The sequence below is a fragment of the Boleophthalmus pectinirostris genome, unplaced genomic scaffold (assembly GCF_026225935.1).
Source record: "Boleophthalmus pectinirostris isolate CB_2022bp ecotype Guang Dong unplaced genomic scaffold, ASM2622593v1 HiC_scaffold_17, whole genome shotgun sequence".
Classification (NCBI taxonomy): Eukaryota; Metazoa; Chordata; class Actinopteri; order Gobiiformes; family Gobiidae; genus Boleophthalmus; species Boleophthalmus pectinirostris.
In genome coordinates this window covers 243,675-261,065 of record NW_026571115.1, presented here as the reverse complement: position 1 = coordinate 261,065, position 17,391 = coordinate 243,675, and the positions used below count along the sequence as shown (strand labels likewise).

General features: G+C 45.4%; 1 protein-coding gene across 1 annotated transcript; it reads left to right on the top strand.

Annotated features, from left to right (window-relative positions):
* Positions 1–175: 175 nt before the first annotated feature.
* LOC110161099 (properdin) lies at positions 176–9,686 on the top strand. The gene is made up of 11 exons (XM_020925813.2): positions 176–256; positions 1,829–1,967; positions 3,680–3,849; positions 3,926–4,090; positions 6,055–6,249; positions 6,347–6,514; positions 6,738–6,917; positions 7,068–7,241; positions 7,677–7,877; positions 8,366–8,477; positions 8,749–9,686. Exons 1-11 carry the CDS (start codon positions 196–198, stop codon positions 8,861–8,863), a joined length of 1,680 nt encoding a protein of 559 aa, XP_020781472.1. The 5' UTR covers positions 176–195; the 3' UTR covers positions 8,864–9,686.
* Positions 9,687–17,391: the final 7,705 nt, after the last annotated feature.

The window sequence follows — 17,391 nt, the reverse complement described above, 5'->3', positions numbered from 1 at the left end:
TTTGTGTAATATAGGCGCTTTAAGCACCTTAAAGTCAACAAACTGTTATGTGAAGGAAGTAGCCGCCTCTGGACACTGGACTTTAACTGTCGCTCAAACTGGGAGGGGGCCAAAGGCACTGAGGGGGTATAAAATAGAGGAGGGGAGGAGACAAGTAAATATTGGGAGTGCACAGTGGACAGAGCTCACACAGACATGAAAGTATTCAGGGGAACACTACTGCTTCTAGTACTACTACTGCACCTCCACTGCACAGGTGAGTACAGAGCAGGGAGGGGGCAGGTGAGGCTCATGGGGGTGGTGGGGTCATTTTAAAAATACCTTCTCCTGTCAATAAGATATTCAGGGCAGTTTGTGTTGTCTGTAAAAACTTTCAGATTGGCTGAGGACAAAGCCACTGGCATCTACAGATGCAACAAATATTTAGCCAAACATGACTTGTGTACTTTGTGTACTGTGTACTGTGTGTTTGATTGTGTGTGTGTGTTTGTGTTGTATGAGTGAGTGGGGTTTGTGTGTATGAGGGGTTTGAGTGTGTTTTGAGTGTTGTTTGTGTGCTTGTGTGTGTGTGTAGGTGTATATTTGAGTGTGTGTGATGTGTGTGTGGGGGTTGACTGGAGTCCGGGAAGAGCCTGTGCAGAAGCCAGCATCTGTTTCCCATCACAGCTGTTTGCACAGCCTCACTCTGACCCCACTCCCCAAACCTTCTCCAACATCTACTGCTCCTCCTCCTGACCCCAGGCAGATCCACTGCTCCTCAGCGTCTTATCAAGTGTAACCCAACAGGGCAGATTACTTAAAACACAGGTAAGGACTGCAAGTGGTGGTTAAAATGAGGAAATGAGACGCTTTAAAGAATTTAACAATATTTATTTACAAAAGTATAAATATGTGAGTCCAGGCTAAAAACCGATGCAAATCAGCACAGATTATAAAATATAGGGTAGGCTACACGGGCCGCACCCGGTGTGAGCAGCAACCACCTGGGATTGGAGTATCCACTGGGCTCCGTGAACCACACACACACACAAATAAAAAAAACCTAAAGGTAACTTAAAACGTGCAAAGTGAGGGCGTGCAAAAATACCATAACACATGAGGAGTGATGAGCCTGAAGTGGGGAACTCCGACACCAACCCTCCACCGAGTGGGGCGACCGCGCCGCGCCAACCCTAGGAAAAACAAATAAATTTATAAAATATACACAAGAAAAGAACAGGGTATCTTACATAACTAAAATCGAACCGGGGGCAAACAATATCGACACCCAACCCACGAGAACCCCTAACTAGACGAAAACTAACTTAACCCAAACAAAACAGCAGTGGCCAACAGCATCTAAAATCGAAGCTCGTCAGGGGCCGTGGAGCACGCAACACAGGGAACAGGCTGTAGTCAGTCAGGCAGCTATCATATACCCGCGGACAAGTGAAGTCGAGCAGCAGCTAAGTGAACCCCTGAACTCTGCATTTAAATAGTGCGTGTAATTTGGAAACACAGAAGTGAAAACAGGGGGAGGCGTGCCTGCCGATGCTATGCCCCTATGTTGACTGGCAGTGGCCAAACTATGTGAGGCTACACAAGGACTAAAGTAAACATCAAACACACGTAATGTTCTAGTCCTATAAAGTCTAATAAAGACTAATGGACTCAGGAGACGTGTATTTACATGATTATAGAGCCAGCACAGAAACATGAACCTTCATGGCTCTGTCATAGTGTTGTTCAAACCAGTTTAGTGCAGTCCAGTCTGGCTATGCTTCTGTTGTAGGGAGTATTACACCTCCAATGACATAGGCCGAGATTACTGTTGATTTGTGTTGTCCAGATGGCGTGCGGTGCTTCTCACGGTTTGTCTGGTCCTCTCTGAGCTGTGAGGAGGACATAGGAGAGGTGGACGAGGACACCTGCTGTCTTAACCCCAAGTACGGCTACAAGACAGAGGATGGCCAGTGCCAGTCCTGTGGGTGAGTGCCACGTATGTGCGAATGTGTGTGAGTGTGTGTGTGAGTGAGGGGATCAGTGCTCAAATCACCACAGGCACCACTGATGCCTTCACTTTCCAGGCTCTCTCCAGCTCCTCCTTGAGCCCCTGGTATTTCTCTAGTTTCTCGTGTTCCTTTTTCCTGATATTACCATCACTTGGTATTGCGATGTCCACCACCACGACTCTGCTCTGTTGTTTATCCACCACCACTATGTCTGGTTGGTTCATTACCATCCTGTCAGTCTGTATCTGGAAGTCCCACAGGATCTTGGCTCGGTCATTCTCCACAACCTTTGGAGGTGTTTCCTACCTTGACCTTGGGATCTCCAGCCCGTACTCTGCACAGATGTTTCTGTACACTATGCCTGCCACTTGGTTCTGTCGCTCAATGTTTGCTTTCCCTGCAGCATCTAACGCTTTGCAGTTATGTGCTGGACTGTCTCAGGAGCCTCTTTGCACAGTCTACACCGTGGGTCTTGTCTGGTGTGGTAGATCTGGGTCTATAATGCTTGGGCGCTAAGGGCCTGCTCCTGTGCAGCCAGGATGAGTCTCTTGTGTCCTTCAGACCAGCCCTCTCAAGCCATTGGTAGGATTTCTTGATCAGCCACTTTCGGTGGTCCGCCCCATGTAGGGGCTTGTCCTGCCATGATGGTCCCTCCAGTACCTCTTCCTCTGGACCCCACTGTCTGGGACATTCTCTGAGCATGTCATCTGTCAGGGCCTTGTCCTTGATGTACTCAAGGAGCTTGGAGGTTTCATCGTGGACAGTGGTTCCCACATTCACTCGTGCTTGGCCCCTTTCCTTCCAGCTTGTGTACTGTCTCAGGGTGCTGGATTTGGGGTGGAACCCTCCATGCATGGTCAGGAGCTTTCGTGTAAGGATCTTACATATCTGTGGTCTGTATCTCCTCCTTTGGCCAGATTATGATTCCTGCAGGGTATCTGATCACTGGCAGGGCGTAGCTGTTTATTGCCTGGGCCTTCTTCTTACCATTGAGCTGCTTCTCAGGACTTGCCTCATTCTTTGCAGGTATTTGGCCATAGCCGCTTTCCTTGTTGCCTCTTCAAGGTTGCCATTTGCTTGTGGGATACCAAGGTACAATGTCTGCTATTGCTCCCTCTGGGAGTGCGACCCCCTCTGTGTGGACTACCTTCTCTCTCTTTGTCACCATCCTACTACATTTTTCCGAATGACATTCCAGTGTCTGTGCTGTAGATCCTGGTGGTGTGGATCAGTGAGTCGATGTCTTGCTCGCTCTTGGCGTACAGTTTGATGTTATCCATGTAGAGGAGGTGACTCATGGTGACTGACTGATGACTGAGTCGGTAACCGTGTGCAATGATTTGGCTGAGTTGGTTCAGACCTATGCAGAACAGCAGTGGGGACAGTGAGTCTCCTTGATATATGCCACATTTGAGGGACACTTGTGCAAGTGGCTTCCCATTGGCTTCAAGGGTGGTTTTCCACAACTGCATCGCGTTTGCAATGAAGGCTCTTAGAGTCCTGTTGATCTTGTACAACTCCATGCACTCAATTTTGGACCTCACAGTGTCCTCTGCTTTTGGACCTCACAGTGTCCTCTGCTTCTGGCTCTGGTTTGTGATGCTGTGCTTTTGCGTGTATATTCTTTTCAGGGTGTATGTAGTGGGCAGTGAAACACTATCTGTGACCTAATGAGTTTGTGATGTTAGGCCTCCGACCTGGACCAGCTGGTCTGAGTGGTCCCAGTGCACTACTCTGTGCGGGGAGGGGGTGAGGCTCAGGAGGCGGAGCTGCTATGGCATCGGCAAATCAGAGTGTGAAGCAGTGAGGACCGAAGTCAAGGTACAAGCCGAGGCGTGTAACGGCACCTGCTGCGATGGTAAATACTGCCCCATCAGGACACCACATGTAACTGCGGTCATACCAGGACAGCCTCTGATTGGTTGATTTTGCAGGGGAGGGATGGAGCGAGTGGTCCTCTTGGTCTGCTTGTTCAGTGAGCTGTGGAGAGGGCGGAGTCAAGAGTAGAAACAGGAAGTGCTCTGATCGTATAGAGTGTGCGTTAGCGTGCGCTGGACCAACGGAGGAGACACAGGCCTGTGTCCTCACAACCTGCCCAGGTCAGTGTCCCACATGTCCCACATGTAATAGCTCCATCATGTCTTGTATGTCCCACAAGTCCTGCATATGTCCCATATATCTCACATGCCTTCTGTAAGTCCCACATGTCTTATAAGTCCCACATGTCTTATAAGTCCCACATGTCTTATAAGTCCCACATGTCTTATAAGTCCCACATGTCTTATATGTCCCACCAGAGTCGGCGTCAGAGCAAATCTACTGGAGGGGCATGGGTCACCAGCAGGGGGGGCACTACCATTTGAGAAATATTTTAACGCGGTGGAGTCATACACAGCAGACATGCTATCAAACACGTTTTTCTTTAACAGTATTAGGCTAATTATGTGTTGTTATTATAATCATTATTATATTAAGATTATTATTATTATTATTAGCTGCAATAGTTGTTGAGGCTGTGTGGTAGACGATACGCACACAAGACAATAATAAAAGGTTGAGGTTTATTAAAAAACAATAAGTCCTGCCACTGGTTGTAAACATTAAACAACAGCCTCTCATCAAAAACACCACTGAACTAGAAATAGCCACGCATCGGACAGCACCAGGGCTGTAGTGAACGTGGTACGCGAGTCGCCGTCCAGTCCTGTCCTATAGAGACCTGAGACTTGAGGGACCGGGACTAAACCAGGACTAAACCAGGACTAAACCAGGACCAGTGGTGGCTGATGGTATAATTTTTGGGAGGGGCACCAAGGGCAAAATTATAAATATATATTATGAATAATATATGTATTATATATATAGGCTGTAGTATTATAACAAATACCAGAAACAGACATTTTGGTTAGTATTGGCTGAACAGTATCGATCAGAGCACAATGAACAGCCAAGCGCAAACTTTACGCAACAACACAACGTAACACGCCGCTCACACCCAGACCCAACAACGTCAGTAAAACTGTAATAAGAGACATGAACACAGATGCCGCTCCTACAGCACACGACAGAACAACCAGAGCAGCTCCATCGCACCCACCAGCTCATTTACGCACTATTAACTATTAACACTATAACACTATTTACCTGTGAGGCTCCAAGTTCAGATTTGCCGCAAACTAATGAAAACCAGCCTCTTACCTTCTCCAGAGACTGAGGCAGAATGTTTCCTCTATCCACTGTCCCACTGGTTCTGTTTCCAAAAGTCTATTGTCCAATATGAAGAGATGAAACTGGTCCAAATCCTCTCCAGTCTGGTCCGTGACGCGAGGTCCGGGAGCCGAGTGCACAAGATGGTTGTAAAATTAGTCTTAATCCCACTTCCCACTTCAATCTGAAAGATACGGTCAGTCCATATCAGCACCAGGACACCAGGTAGAATTATGCCCTCTACGCGCTATGCTCAGGTCAAACTTTTACACCCAGAAACGAGCGAGCAAAGGCGGATAGAGCAGCGAGCGACTGCCCTGGCCCCGGCGGCGGCAGCGAGAGTCCCAGCGGCGACTGCCCCGAGTCCCAGCGGCGACTGCCCCGAGTCCGTGCGGCGACAGTCCCGGGTCCCAGCGGCGGGTCTGTCAGTGTGTCTTTGACTCTGTTCTCGCCATTTCCTGTGTGGAGCTTTAGGCTAAAGTAGCAGTTGCCGCTAATCGTGGAGCTGCTACGAGTTGACGCAGCAGGTTGACATGTCGTGACGTGAGTGACAGGACAGTTGTCCAATCACACTACACTAAATAAACAGAGACTGTGATGTCATTGATGTCACAGTAAAGTTTGTGCCCTCAGCCCGAAGTGAAATGCGCCAATCAAAATCATTTTAAAATAGTAATAATAACGGCCTGTTGGGGGTGGGGCACCAGTGGCCGCTAGGGGGGGGGCACGGCCCTCAAATGCCCCACCTTGCCGCCGACACAGTGTCCCACATGTCTTATATGTCCCACATGTCCCTCTTGCCTTATTCTGTGTGCATGTGTGTGCATGTGTGTGTGTATGATCTCTCTCCGTCCAGTCCATGGAGGATGGTCAGCTTGGTCAGACTGGTCTGAGTGTTCAGGCTCGTGTGTCAGTCTCCATGATAACGCTCCGACTCGAGTGCGGCGTCGATCCTGCTCCAGCCCCCCTCCCTCAAAGGTGCCCCCTGGTGACAGTTGCACTGGAGACAGTGTGCAGACACAGCAGTGCTCTGAGCTACGTCAGTGTGCAGGTGAGGCACAGTGAGCCTTTATTGACTTTATTGAGAGCGTATAATACCTGGTTGTATTACGCCGGTTCTTACGCTCTGCTGTGATTGGCTGCCACAGTGGATGGAGGTTGGGGCCCCTGGTTGGACCCCGGGCCCTGCTCTGTGCCCTGTGGGGAGGGCCTCCAGCTCAGCCGCAGGTCATGTGACCAGCCCCCTCCTCAGTACGGAGGACGCTACTGCGAGGGCCCAAGCACCAGGAGCTCGGTGTGCAGCAGCCCCTGTCCAGGTGACCCAGGACTAGACCAGGACTAGACCAGGATTAGTCCAGGACTAAATCTGCACTGAATCAGGATTGGAACAGGACTAAAGCAGAACTGTACTAGGACTGTACCACAACTGAACCAGGACTGAACCAGGACTGAACCAGGACTGAACCAGGACTAAACCAGGACTGAACCAGGACTGAACCAGGACTGAATCAGGACTAAACCAGGCCTAACTTTCACCAGTGCCTAACTTCTGGACGGGCTGGTCGCAGTGGTCAGAGTGCTCTGGTACATGTGTTCCTGATGGGGGGATGGCTCCACACAGGAGCAGGAGTCGTGTCTGCATCTCACCCAGCGGCACTGGAATGTGTGAGGGCCCCAACCACGAGAGGGGCCCCTGTCCCGGCCTCAACTACTGTCAGGGTCAGTGCTTTGTCAAGTACTCTCCGAAAGTATAAAAATTGTTTTGTGTGTAATGTTAATGAATACTGTGGTCACAGGAAGCACAGCGTATTGAAAATAACCTTGGGTGTATTATGTACTGATTGTAGTATTTGTGTGTGTATATTAAAGTGCACGGCTCCTGGGGTCCCTGGTCCCCCTTCACCCCCTGCCCAGTCACCTGTGGGGTGGGCCTCCAGCTGTCTACTCGCTCCTGCAATAACCCCGCCCCCAAACACGGAGGTCAGGGTTGCCACGGAGACAGCAGACGCTCTCAGATGTGCAACACTCAGACGCACTGTCCAGGTGAGGGCCGCTCTGTTCTAAAGGGACACTGGAGATTCTTGAAGAAAAGTGTTCAGCTTCAGGTTCTTAACATTCTGGATGTGTACAGAGTTACCAGGGCCCAGTCTCATAGATTAGACTGTAGCGACTGTGTGACCCTCAGGGCAGAGGTCACCATCACACATCTGGTCTCTAAGGTCAAACTCCACACAGAAAGCCCCTGGTGAGGCAGGGATTGAACTCAGAACCTTCTGTATAAATGATCTGGTCTGAGGCTAAATGAAAATCGAGCTGTCCATTGTTCACAACAAAATCGTTTCTCTCTCTCTCAGAGTTCAGCTTCACTCATGCCCGGTTTTTCAGTTGTTCTTTCAATATTTTGTTCCTATAAAATCCTCTCGTAAGCAGCCTGACCTGATGTAATGTCCTTCCTGCTCTTGTGTCGGTGCTGACCAGTGGACGGTGTGTGGTCGGAGTGGTCATCCTGGGGCCCCTGTCAGGACGTGTTTGACCCCTCATACTCCATCCGCTGTGAGCAACTGGGGGGAAGCCAGAGCCGAGAGCGCCGCTGCCTCCACAGGGCACTAGGGGGCGCAGCCTGCCCAGTGGAGCCACTGTCCGAGACACGGGTGTGCTACGACGTCAACGGGTGCTACGGTCAGTCCTCTGAAAGAAACTTAGTGGTATGATTACAGGGCGCAGGCGACTACAGGCCCTCGAGCAAGAAAAACACCATAAGCTGTGCAGATAATTGGACAGAGCTAATCCACTAGCTGCCACATTCCTAATAGGAAGTGAGCATGAGTGCACTTTGGCTCCATTGGCTCTGGCTCCAATTCACTTTGTATTGAAAAAATGTGGCCCTTCTCTCTGCAACTGCTGCTGTCGGGCTCCTCATTAAGGCATCTTCTTTCTCTGAGGTCACTCCTGCTAAACCAGCATGCGGGCGGGAGTGGACGTTACCTTCAGCAGTCTCTCTCCTGATTCATTCTTTGGTTGCTACAATAACAAATTACTATTATGGAACTCCAAATTCGCCCCTATAACTCCTAACCTTGAGGAGCTTCATTTGGCAGGACCCGAGCTTTACTTTGTTAAAGAGCTTGTGTGGTGACACATGTGTGACACGTGTCCTCTGTCCCCAGTCAAGGGCCAGTGGAACGGCTGGGAGCCCTGGAGCCTGTGCCTGCCCCCCTGTGGTGAGAATTCTAAACGCTCACGCAAGACGAGGTGTGAACCGGACTATAAGGACTACAGGTGAGTCTAGACCTGTCCAGTCCTGGTTCAGTCCTGGTTCAGTCCTGGTTTAGTCTTGGTTTAGTCTTGGTTTAGTCCTGCCATAGTCCTGGTTTAGTCCTGGTTCAGTCCTGCCATAGTCCTGGTTTAGTCCTGGTTCAGTCCTGCCATAGTCCTGGTTTAGTCCTGGTTTAATCCTGGTTCAGTCCTGGTTTAGTCCTGGTTCAGTCCTGTTTTAGTCCTGGTTTAGTCCTGGTTTAGTCCTGGTTCAGTCCTGTCTCCTCTTTTGCAGTCCCACCATTGGCCGCAAGGAGCTGAAGGCGACGTTCTATGGGCAACCTCTGGTGGACTGTGGGTCCCCTGCCACTCGGGAGAGGCAAAAGTGTGTCAACGCCCCACCCTGCTAAAGACCTCACCCACACCCCACCCTGCTAAAGACATCACCCACACCCCACCCTGCCAGGGACACAAGAAGAATAAGAAAAAAAAAATAATACATAACACTTGTACAGAGCTTTTCTTGACATTCAAAGATGCTTCACACACACAAATGAAGACCCAGATCAAAATGGGACACATTTATCTGAAGGCTGTTCTGAACAGATGAGTTTCCAGGGCTTTTTTGAGCATGGGGCGTGTGGATGAGTCTCTGGTGTGTTTGGGGAGGGACTTCCAGGGGGTGGGGGCTGCAGCGAAGAAGTTCAGGGAGGGAAGAGCTTGAATGGAATGCGCTGAGGGATGGGGAGCGAGTGGAGAGCTCGTCCTGCCCCGCCCTGGGAGATAGAGTCAGAGCTTTTTCATATGCTCATATTAACCACTTATAGACTCATATTTGTAATAAGTTTTCAACAAAAATCTTATCGTTTCATGTTCCAGCATTGAAAAAACACATCTGCGTTTACTGGAACTGAAACTGGATGCACATTAGGCGCAGACTGGGAGAGGTGTTCAACTGCATGATGTGAGAAACAGACAGGCAGATAATTTACATGTACTCAAACTACAATCCCTCCACCACGGACTAGCACATGTTGTTTTGTCTTAATTCACTATGTTAACGTGAACGCCTGAATGTCTCACAGCCCAACACTTCACACCACTGGGCTCTTTGACCTGCTGCACACGTGGACAGAGTCTGGCAGTTTTCATGATGAGAATGTGGTTGTTTCGCACACTCTGAGTTCTCTGTGCATGTAGTGCAAACACTGACTTGATGCTGTGAAATAAAGATGATTAAAGCCCCACTGTGTAACATTTAAGCCAAAAAACAGACAAAATGTAGTGTAGTGTAGTGTAGTGTATTGTATAGTACTGTAGTGTAGTGTAGTGTATTGTATTGTATAGTACTGTAGTGTAGTGTAGTGTATTGTATTGTATTGTATTGTATAGTACTGTAGTGTAGTGTAGTGTATTGTATTGTACAGTAGTGTAGTGTAGTGTAGTGTATTGTATTGTATAGTAGTGTAGATGTGGCAACCGAGAGGTTAACACTCCGGGAAATGTTACATTTTATAATAAGTTCTCGCAACAATGCCACCCCAAATTTAGTTTGGGGAAATAAAGTCTAAATGTAAGGCACACAGGTAAGCATATCATTGAGGGAGAGAGAGGTTCCATCATTTACACAAACTTTATTTTCTCTATTTTAAAAGACAATTTTAGGTTATTTAAAAGTGGCTACATCCATAAAAATAGGCAAAACAGTAAAACACTGCAGTGGGAGAACAGGTACACAATATTGAAAATACAAAACGAAACCCCAAAACCCGAAGCAAAACTAAAGTAAAAACAGCAGTGAAACCAAACAAACAAAACAAGACAATGAAGCAAAACTAAAGCAAAATAAAACAAGCAAAACAATGAAGCAAAACTAAAGCAAAACAAAACAAGCAAAACAAAAGCAAACAAAACAAAACAGTAAAGCAAACGTAAAGCAAAGGTAAAACAAAACAGCAGAGGCGGTGTGCTCACGCCGCTGCAGGCCCCCGCTGACACCGTGGTTGGTGACAGTGACAGTGCGCAATCCCCAGGCTGAATCAAAGTAACTTTACACAGAATTACTGCGTCCAGACGTGGTCCAAACAACGTGGACCGGCACACGCTGCCGCCGCGGTTTAAGGGACACAGCGGCGCACAGCCAAGCGCAATGGTGAGGGACTCACTCGGCTCACCTGTGGAGCTTGTCGGCAGAGATGAAAGCGCGCCCTAGGTGCTCCGTGATTCGGAGGAGCGAGAGACTGATGCGGTGGAGAGGACCGGCCAAGCAGCGGCCAAGCAGCGGCCAAGCAGCGGCCAAGCAGCGGCCAAGCAGCGGCCAAGCAGCGGCCAAGCAGCGGCCAAGCAGCGGCCAAGCAGCGGCACTGACCTGGAGGACAGAGCGGGCACAAGGAGAGGCCCGGAAGAGCGTGTGAGCCAAAAGGGGAACGACTGAGAAGGGAGCGCTTAAATAGCCCACCAGCGCAGCGCCACGAAACGCCAGTTTAAGAGCACCCGCAGCCTAGACCCTCAAAGCCGGTCTTGCCACATTCAGTAGTGTAGTGTAGTGTACTATATTGTATAGTAGTGTAGAGTAGTGTAGTGTAGTGTAGTGTAGTGTAGTGTAGTGTATTGCATTGTATAATAGTGTAGTGTAGTGTAATGTAGTGTATTGTAAGGTATTGTATAGTACTGTAGTGTAGTATACTGCAGTGTATTGTATTGTATTGTAATGTAGTGTAGTGTAGTGTAGTGTAGTGTAGTGTATAGTAGTGTAGTGTAGTGTTGTGTATTGTATAGTATAGTATAGTATTGTATTGTATTGTATAGTACTGTAGTGTACTGTAGTGTACTGCAGTGTAGTGTAGTGTATTGTATAGTAGTGTAGTGTAGTGTACTGCACTGTATTGTATTGTATTGTATAGTAGTGTATTGTATAGTAGTGTAGTGTACTGTGTACTGTAGTGTACTGTAGTGTACTGCAGTGTAGTGTAGTGTATTGTATAGTAGTGTAGTGTAGTGTACTGCACTGTATTGTATTGTATTGTATAGTAGTGTATTGTATAGTAGTGTAGTGTACTGCAGTGTAGTGTAGTGTAGTGTATTGTATAGTACTGTAGTGCAGTGTAGTATACTGCAGTGTAGTGTAGTGTAGTGTAGTGTATTGTATAGTAGTGTAGTGTACTGCAGTGTATTGTATTGTATTGTATTGTATTGTATTGTATAGTAGTGTACTGTAGTGTAGTGTAGTCTATTGTATAGTAGTGTAGTGTAGTATATTGTATAGTAGTGTATTGTATTGTATAGTAGTGTGTTGTATAGTAGTGTAGTACTGTAGTGTATTGTATTGTATAGTATAGTAGTGTATTGTATTGTATAGTAGTGTAGTGTATTGTATTGCATAGTAGTGTATTGTATAGTACTGTACTGTAGTGTAGTGTTGTGTATTGTACTGTATTGTATTGTATTGTATAGTAGTGTAGTGTAGTGTAGTGTAGTGTAGTGTAGTGTATTTTATTGTATTGTATTGTATTGTATTGCATTGTGAAGTAGTGTAGTGTAGTGTAGTGTAGTGTAGTGTATTGTAGTGTAGAGTAGTGTATTGTAGTGTACTGTATTGTATTGTATTGTATAGTAGTGTATTGTATAGTAGTGTAGTGTAGTGTATTGTATTGTATTGTATAGTACTGTAGTGTAGTGTAGTGTAGTACAGTGTATTGTATAGTAGTGTAGTGTAGTGTAGTGTATTGTATTGTATTGTACTGTAGTGTACTGTAGTGCAGTGTATTGTATAGTAGAGTAGTGTACTGTACTGTACTGCAGTGTATTGTATAGTAGTGTAGTGTAGTGTACTGCAGTATAGTGTAGTGTATTGTATTGTATTGTATAGTAGTGTATTGTAAAGTAGTGTAGTGTAGTGTACTGCAGTGTAGTGTAGTGTATTGTATAGTACTGTACTGTAGTGTAGAGTAGTGCATTGTAGTGTATTGTAATGTAGTGTACAGTATTGTATTGTATTACATAGTAGTGTATTGTATAGTACTGTACTGTAGTGTAGTGTTGTGTATTGTATTGTAGTGTAGTGTGTTGTAGTGTATTGTAGTGTACTGTATTGTATTGTATTGTGTAGTAGTGTAGTGTAGTGTACTGCAGTGTAGTGTAGTGTATTGTATAGTAGTATACTGTATTGTATTGTATTGCATAGTCGTGTATTGTATAGTACTGTAGTGTAGTGTAGTGTTGTGTATTGTATTGTATTGTATTGTATTGTATAGTAGTGTAGTGTACTGTAGTGTAGTGTAGTGTATTGTATAGTAGTGTAGTGTTGTGTATAGTAGTGTAGTGTAGTGTAGTGTTGTGTAGTGTAGTGTAGTGTATAGTAGTGTAGTGTATTGTATTGTATTGCATAGCTGTGTATTGTATAGTACTGTACTGTAGTGTAGTGTTGTGTATTGTATTGTATAGTAGTGTATTGTTGTGTATTGTATAGTACTGTACTGTAGTGTAGTGTTGTGTAGTGTAGTGTATTGTATAGTAGTGTAGTGTTGTGTAGTGTAGTGTAGTGTATTGCATAGTAGTGTATTGTATAGTACTGTACTGTAGTGTAGTGTTGCGTATTGTATTGTATTGTATTGTATAGTACTGTACTGTAGTGTAGTGTTGCGTATTGTATTGTATTGTATTGTATAGTAGTGTAGTGTAGTGTTGTGTAGTGTAGTGTAGTGTAGTGTATTGCATAGTAGTGTATTGTATAGTACTGTACTGTAGTGTAGTGTTGCGTATTGTATTGTATTGTATTGTATAGTAGTGTAGTGTATTTTATTGTATTGTATTGCAGGTGTTTTTCAACCTTTTTTGAGCCACGGCACGTTTTTTTACATTGGAAAAATCTTGTGGCACACCACTAACCAAAATGTTACAAAATGACACTATACAGTATATTTAATTACAATATAATTTCTACATTAATTTCTACTTACTCAGTGTGAGACCTGCGCCTGTTTAGATGAACACAAAGCTGATATCCTGGCAGGAATAGAAGAAAGACACACACGAAGCTCTTCATCAACAGCTCTCAGTCTCTCTCTGTTTTTAGTTTTTATAGCAGTTAAGCTTGAAAAGCTCTTCTTCTGGGTCAGAATCTTGTCCAGGGCCCAGTTCGGAGTTTGCATTCGTCCGTTTTAAAAACTTCTCCATGACTGTCACCATGCACATGCGTTACTAATTCTTTTAAAGCAGGGGTGCTCACACTTTTTCTGCATATGAGCTACTTACAAAATGACCAAGTCATAAAGATCGACCTAATACAAAACCAAGCAAACTGCACTCTCTGTGGACTGGACACTCTGTGCCCCTTTTTTGGACCCTCACCCACAGTTTGAGAACCCCTTCTTTAAGAGAACTTCCTCTGGCACTTTACACAAAACTGTGAAAAAAGTGAAGGAAGATTTTTAAACCTGTTTTTTAAAATTCCAAACTGGAGTTGCATTCTTTTCTGGTTTTGCAGTGATATTTACCAGCCTCTGCACGTTTACCAAACCAACGCACATTGTGACAAACACAGATGCATTTGTGCACTTTAATTAGACAAACTTCAGCCAAATGTAGCAGTAGGTCTGTTCTGTAGATCCGCTCTATGCTGTAGACCTGCTTTGTGCCAACACTGTAACACAAATTTAGACTCGTTTTTGCTCCACGTTTCGTGTTGCTCTTCTAATCAGCGCACACTGTGGGAGGGGCTTGTGTTCGCTGTACGCAGGAAGGAGCGAGAGCGTGAAAAGGCGAGGGGCGGCGTGCTGACGTGAGGCAGATGGACAGGTAGGATGTTTAGGAAGTTTAACCTGCCCTTTGATGCACGCTGGTACACGAGGGCACACGCTGTTGCAGACGAGCCGTGCGTAGGGAGCGTGTGTGTTTGTGATGTGCCGTAGAGTCTCTGCGGGCTACACTGAGCGCACAGGCTGCACTGAGACGCCCCACACGCTCTGGCACACCTGTACAAGTTTATTACCAACAGCAGCGGCCGTAATGAAATATGATCGCACTTGTTGAGTGTCAGACCTTGAGTGACAGACAAGACCGAGTCCAAACGCGAGTCCGAGACGAGACACGGCGATCTACCCACACGACCTTGGCGATCGACTGGTAAATCGCGATCGACGTATTGAGCACCCCTGTTTTAAAGGAACGAGGCAATTAGCTGCCTGTTGCCACCCGGACGAATATTAGATCACTCTGCCAGTCATTATATACTACACTGTAGTATAGTGTCCGTGCTGTAGCAAGTACGGCACGGACATTCGACAATGGTATAATGTTTGCAGGTAATAATTAATAAATTTTAATTTGAAAAAAAGTGATATTGGATAATTTCTCAGTAGTGTAGTGTATTGTATTGTATTGTATTGTGTAGTAGTGTAGTGTAGTGTCGTGTATTGTATTGTATTGTATTGCATAGTAGTGTATTGTATATTACTGTAGTGTAGTGTTGTGTATTGTATTGTATTGTGTTGTATAGTAGTGTATTGTATAATACTGTACTATAGTGTAGTGTTGTGTATTGTATTGTATAGTAGTGTAGTGTACTGTACTGCAGTGTATTGTATTGTATTGTATTTTATTGTATTGTATTGTACTGTAGTATAGTGTAATTGTATTGTATCGTATAGTAGTGTAGTGTCGTGTAGTGTATTTTATTGAATTGTATTGTATAGTAGTGCATTGTATAGTACTGTACTGTAGTGTAGTGCAGTGATTCTCAACCACTGTGCCGAGAGATCGTCAGGTGTGCCGTGAGAAATTATCCAATATCACTTTTTTTAAATGAATGTATTGTATATATATATATATATATATATATATATATATATATATATATATAGATAGATAGATAGATAGATAGATATAGATAGATAGATATATAGATATAAAATATATTTTTTTTTGCAGAGGCAGTGCTCATGTGTCAAAATGGTAGCTGTTGAACGTTCTGCCATACAAATACATGCGGAACACCTCCAGCACGATGTCACTGCAAATTATCAGCAGGAATGTGTGCTCACCCCAAAACTGAATGAGCAGCACATGCTATTACTACTACTGCTTATCCAGTGGCAGGAGTAAGCTGAGGTCATATTTGTTCAGCAGATCTACACCAAGGAGCTGGAAAGGATCAACACAAGAAAAATGAAATAGCAGTGAGTATTTTGGAAGCTGGTCGTGTGGAGCCACAGTAACTGGGACGCTGTCAGAGCAACAGAGACGCAGAGCTGGAGGTCAGGGAACAGTGTGAATGGACTGGTCAAAAATATACAGCTAAGCATAGCCCCATAGTCTCACTGTTTTCACAGGTCATGAGTTTGCACTTTGAATGGAAAATATGTGGCAAGTCTTTTTTTATTTTACCCCAAAATCATGAGCAATGGATCTTATATACTTTAACTTCTTAGGTTTCTTTTTAAAGACAATGCAGTAAAGTGTATTTACCTTGTTGACATGTTTCAGCTGCTAGCTGCAAGCCATCTTCAGAACTGTCACCAGTGTTGGTGGTGACGTGTCGTATATCAGCTGTTGTTACTTCCTGTAGGCGTGGTCAGCCTGATGGACCTGCAGGTCGCTCAGACTGACCACGCCTCCCGTCGCCCGGTGTTCTCTGGAGGAGGGTGTCCCAGGTGTGTGAAAGGAGGAACGCTCCGTCATCACGGTTAATGCTGTCTGTGCCTCGCTTTCTGATTTCAATGGCCTCCTTGATCCAGTGTTTGAACTTGTTGTTTTCCGATCCAATGATCCGAGCCCCGTCCCAATCCATAATGTGGTTGTTCCTTTTACAGTGGCGGATTTTAGGTTTTCCTGTTCTGCTTTGTCTTTTTGTGTTCTGGTGAGTCTCCCTGACGTTTCCTTTTCGCATTCCTTTTGGTGTTCCTTTTTTCGGATGTGAAATGCCCGGCCTGTTTCCCCTATGTATGATTTATTGCATGATTTGCATTGGATTTCGTAGATGGCATTGCATTTTTGTTCTTGTGGGATTTTGTCCTTGCGCTGTACGAGTAGTTGGCGGAGTTTTGTGTATGGTTTTACTACAGTGCTTATGTTGTGTTTTTTCATGGCTCTCTGGATGGGTTCGGTTATGCCTCTGATGTATGGTAGTGTGACTATGTTCTTGTGGTCCTGCTGCCCTGTGTTGTATTGTTGTGTTTTTTTCCGGGGTTTGTTGGTTTTATTGATAACTTGTTGTCTGCCTTTGTTTATGGCCCAGCTGGGATATTGACATTGTTTGAGTGCTTGTATGATGTGTCTCTCCTCTTCCTCCCTGTCGGTGTGGTCTGTGATGAGTGTGGCCCGTTCGAATAGTGTTCTTACTACTGAAAGTTTGTGTGCAGTGGGGTGTTTGGATGTCCAGAGCAGATATTGGTCAGTGTGTGTAGGTTTCCGGTATACAGTAATTTTGATGCTGCCGTCTGCGATGTGGTGGATTTTAATGTCCAGAAAAGATATGGCTCCGTCTTTCTCCTCCTCGTGTGTGAATTGAATATTACCTGTGTCGTCTTGTGTGTTGAGATGGTCCGTGAGTTCTTGTGTGTGTCCTTGCTGTATTTTCTCCAGGATGTCATCTATGTAGTGTTTCCAAAAGGTTAAACGGCATTGTGGTGGTGCGGTGTTGAATGCTTTTTGTTCCAGGTCCTCCATGAAAAAACTGCTCATTATTGCTGATAGTGGATCTCCCATTGCAAACCCCTCTTTCTGTCTGTAAATTATGTTGTTGTACTGAAAATATGTAGATTTGGCCACGAAACGTAATAATTGTGAAATGTCATCAACTGTTAGATTTGTGTGTTTTTTGAGTGTTCTGTCCTTTTTAAGTTTTTCCTGTACTATGCGTAGTGTGACATCCACGGGTGTTTTTGTGAAGAGTGATATGACGTCGTGTGATATGAGTATTTCATCCGGTGCTATTGTAATG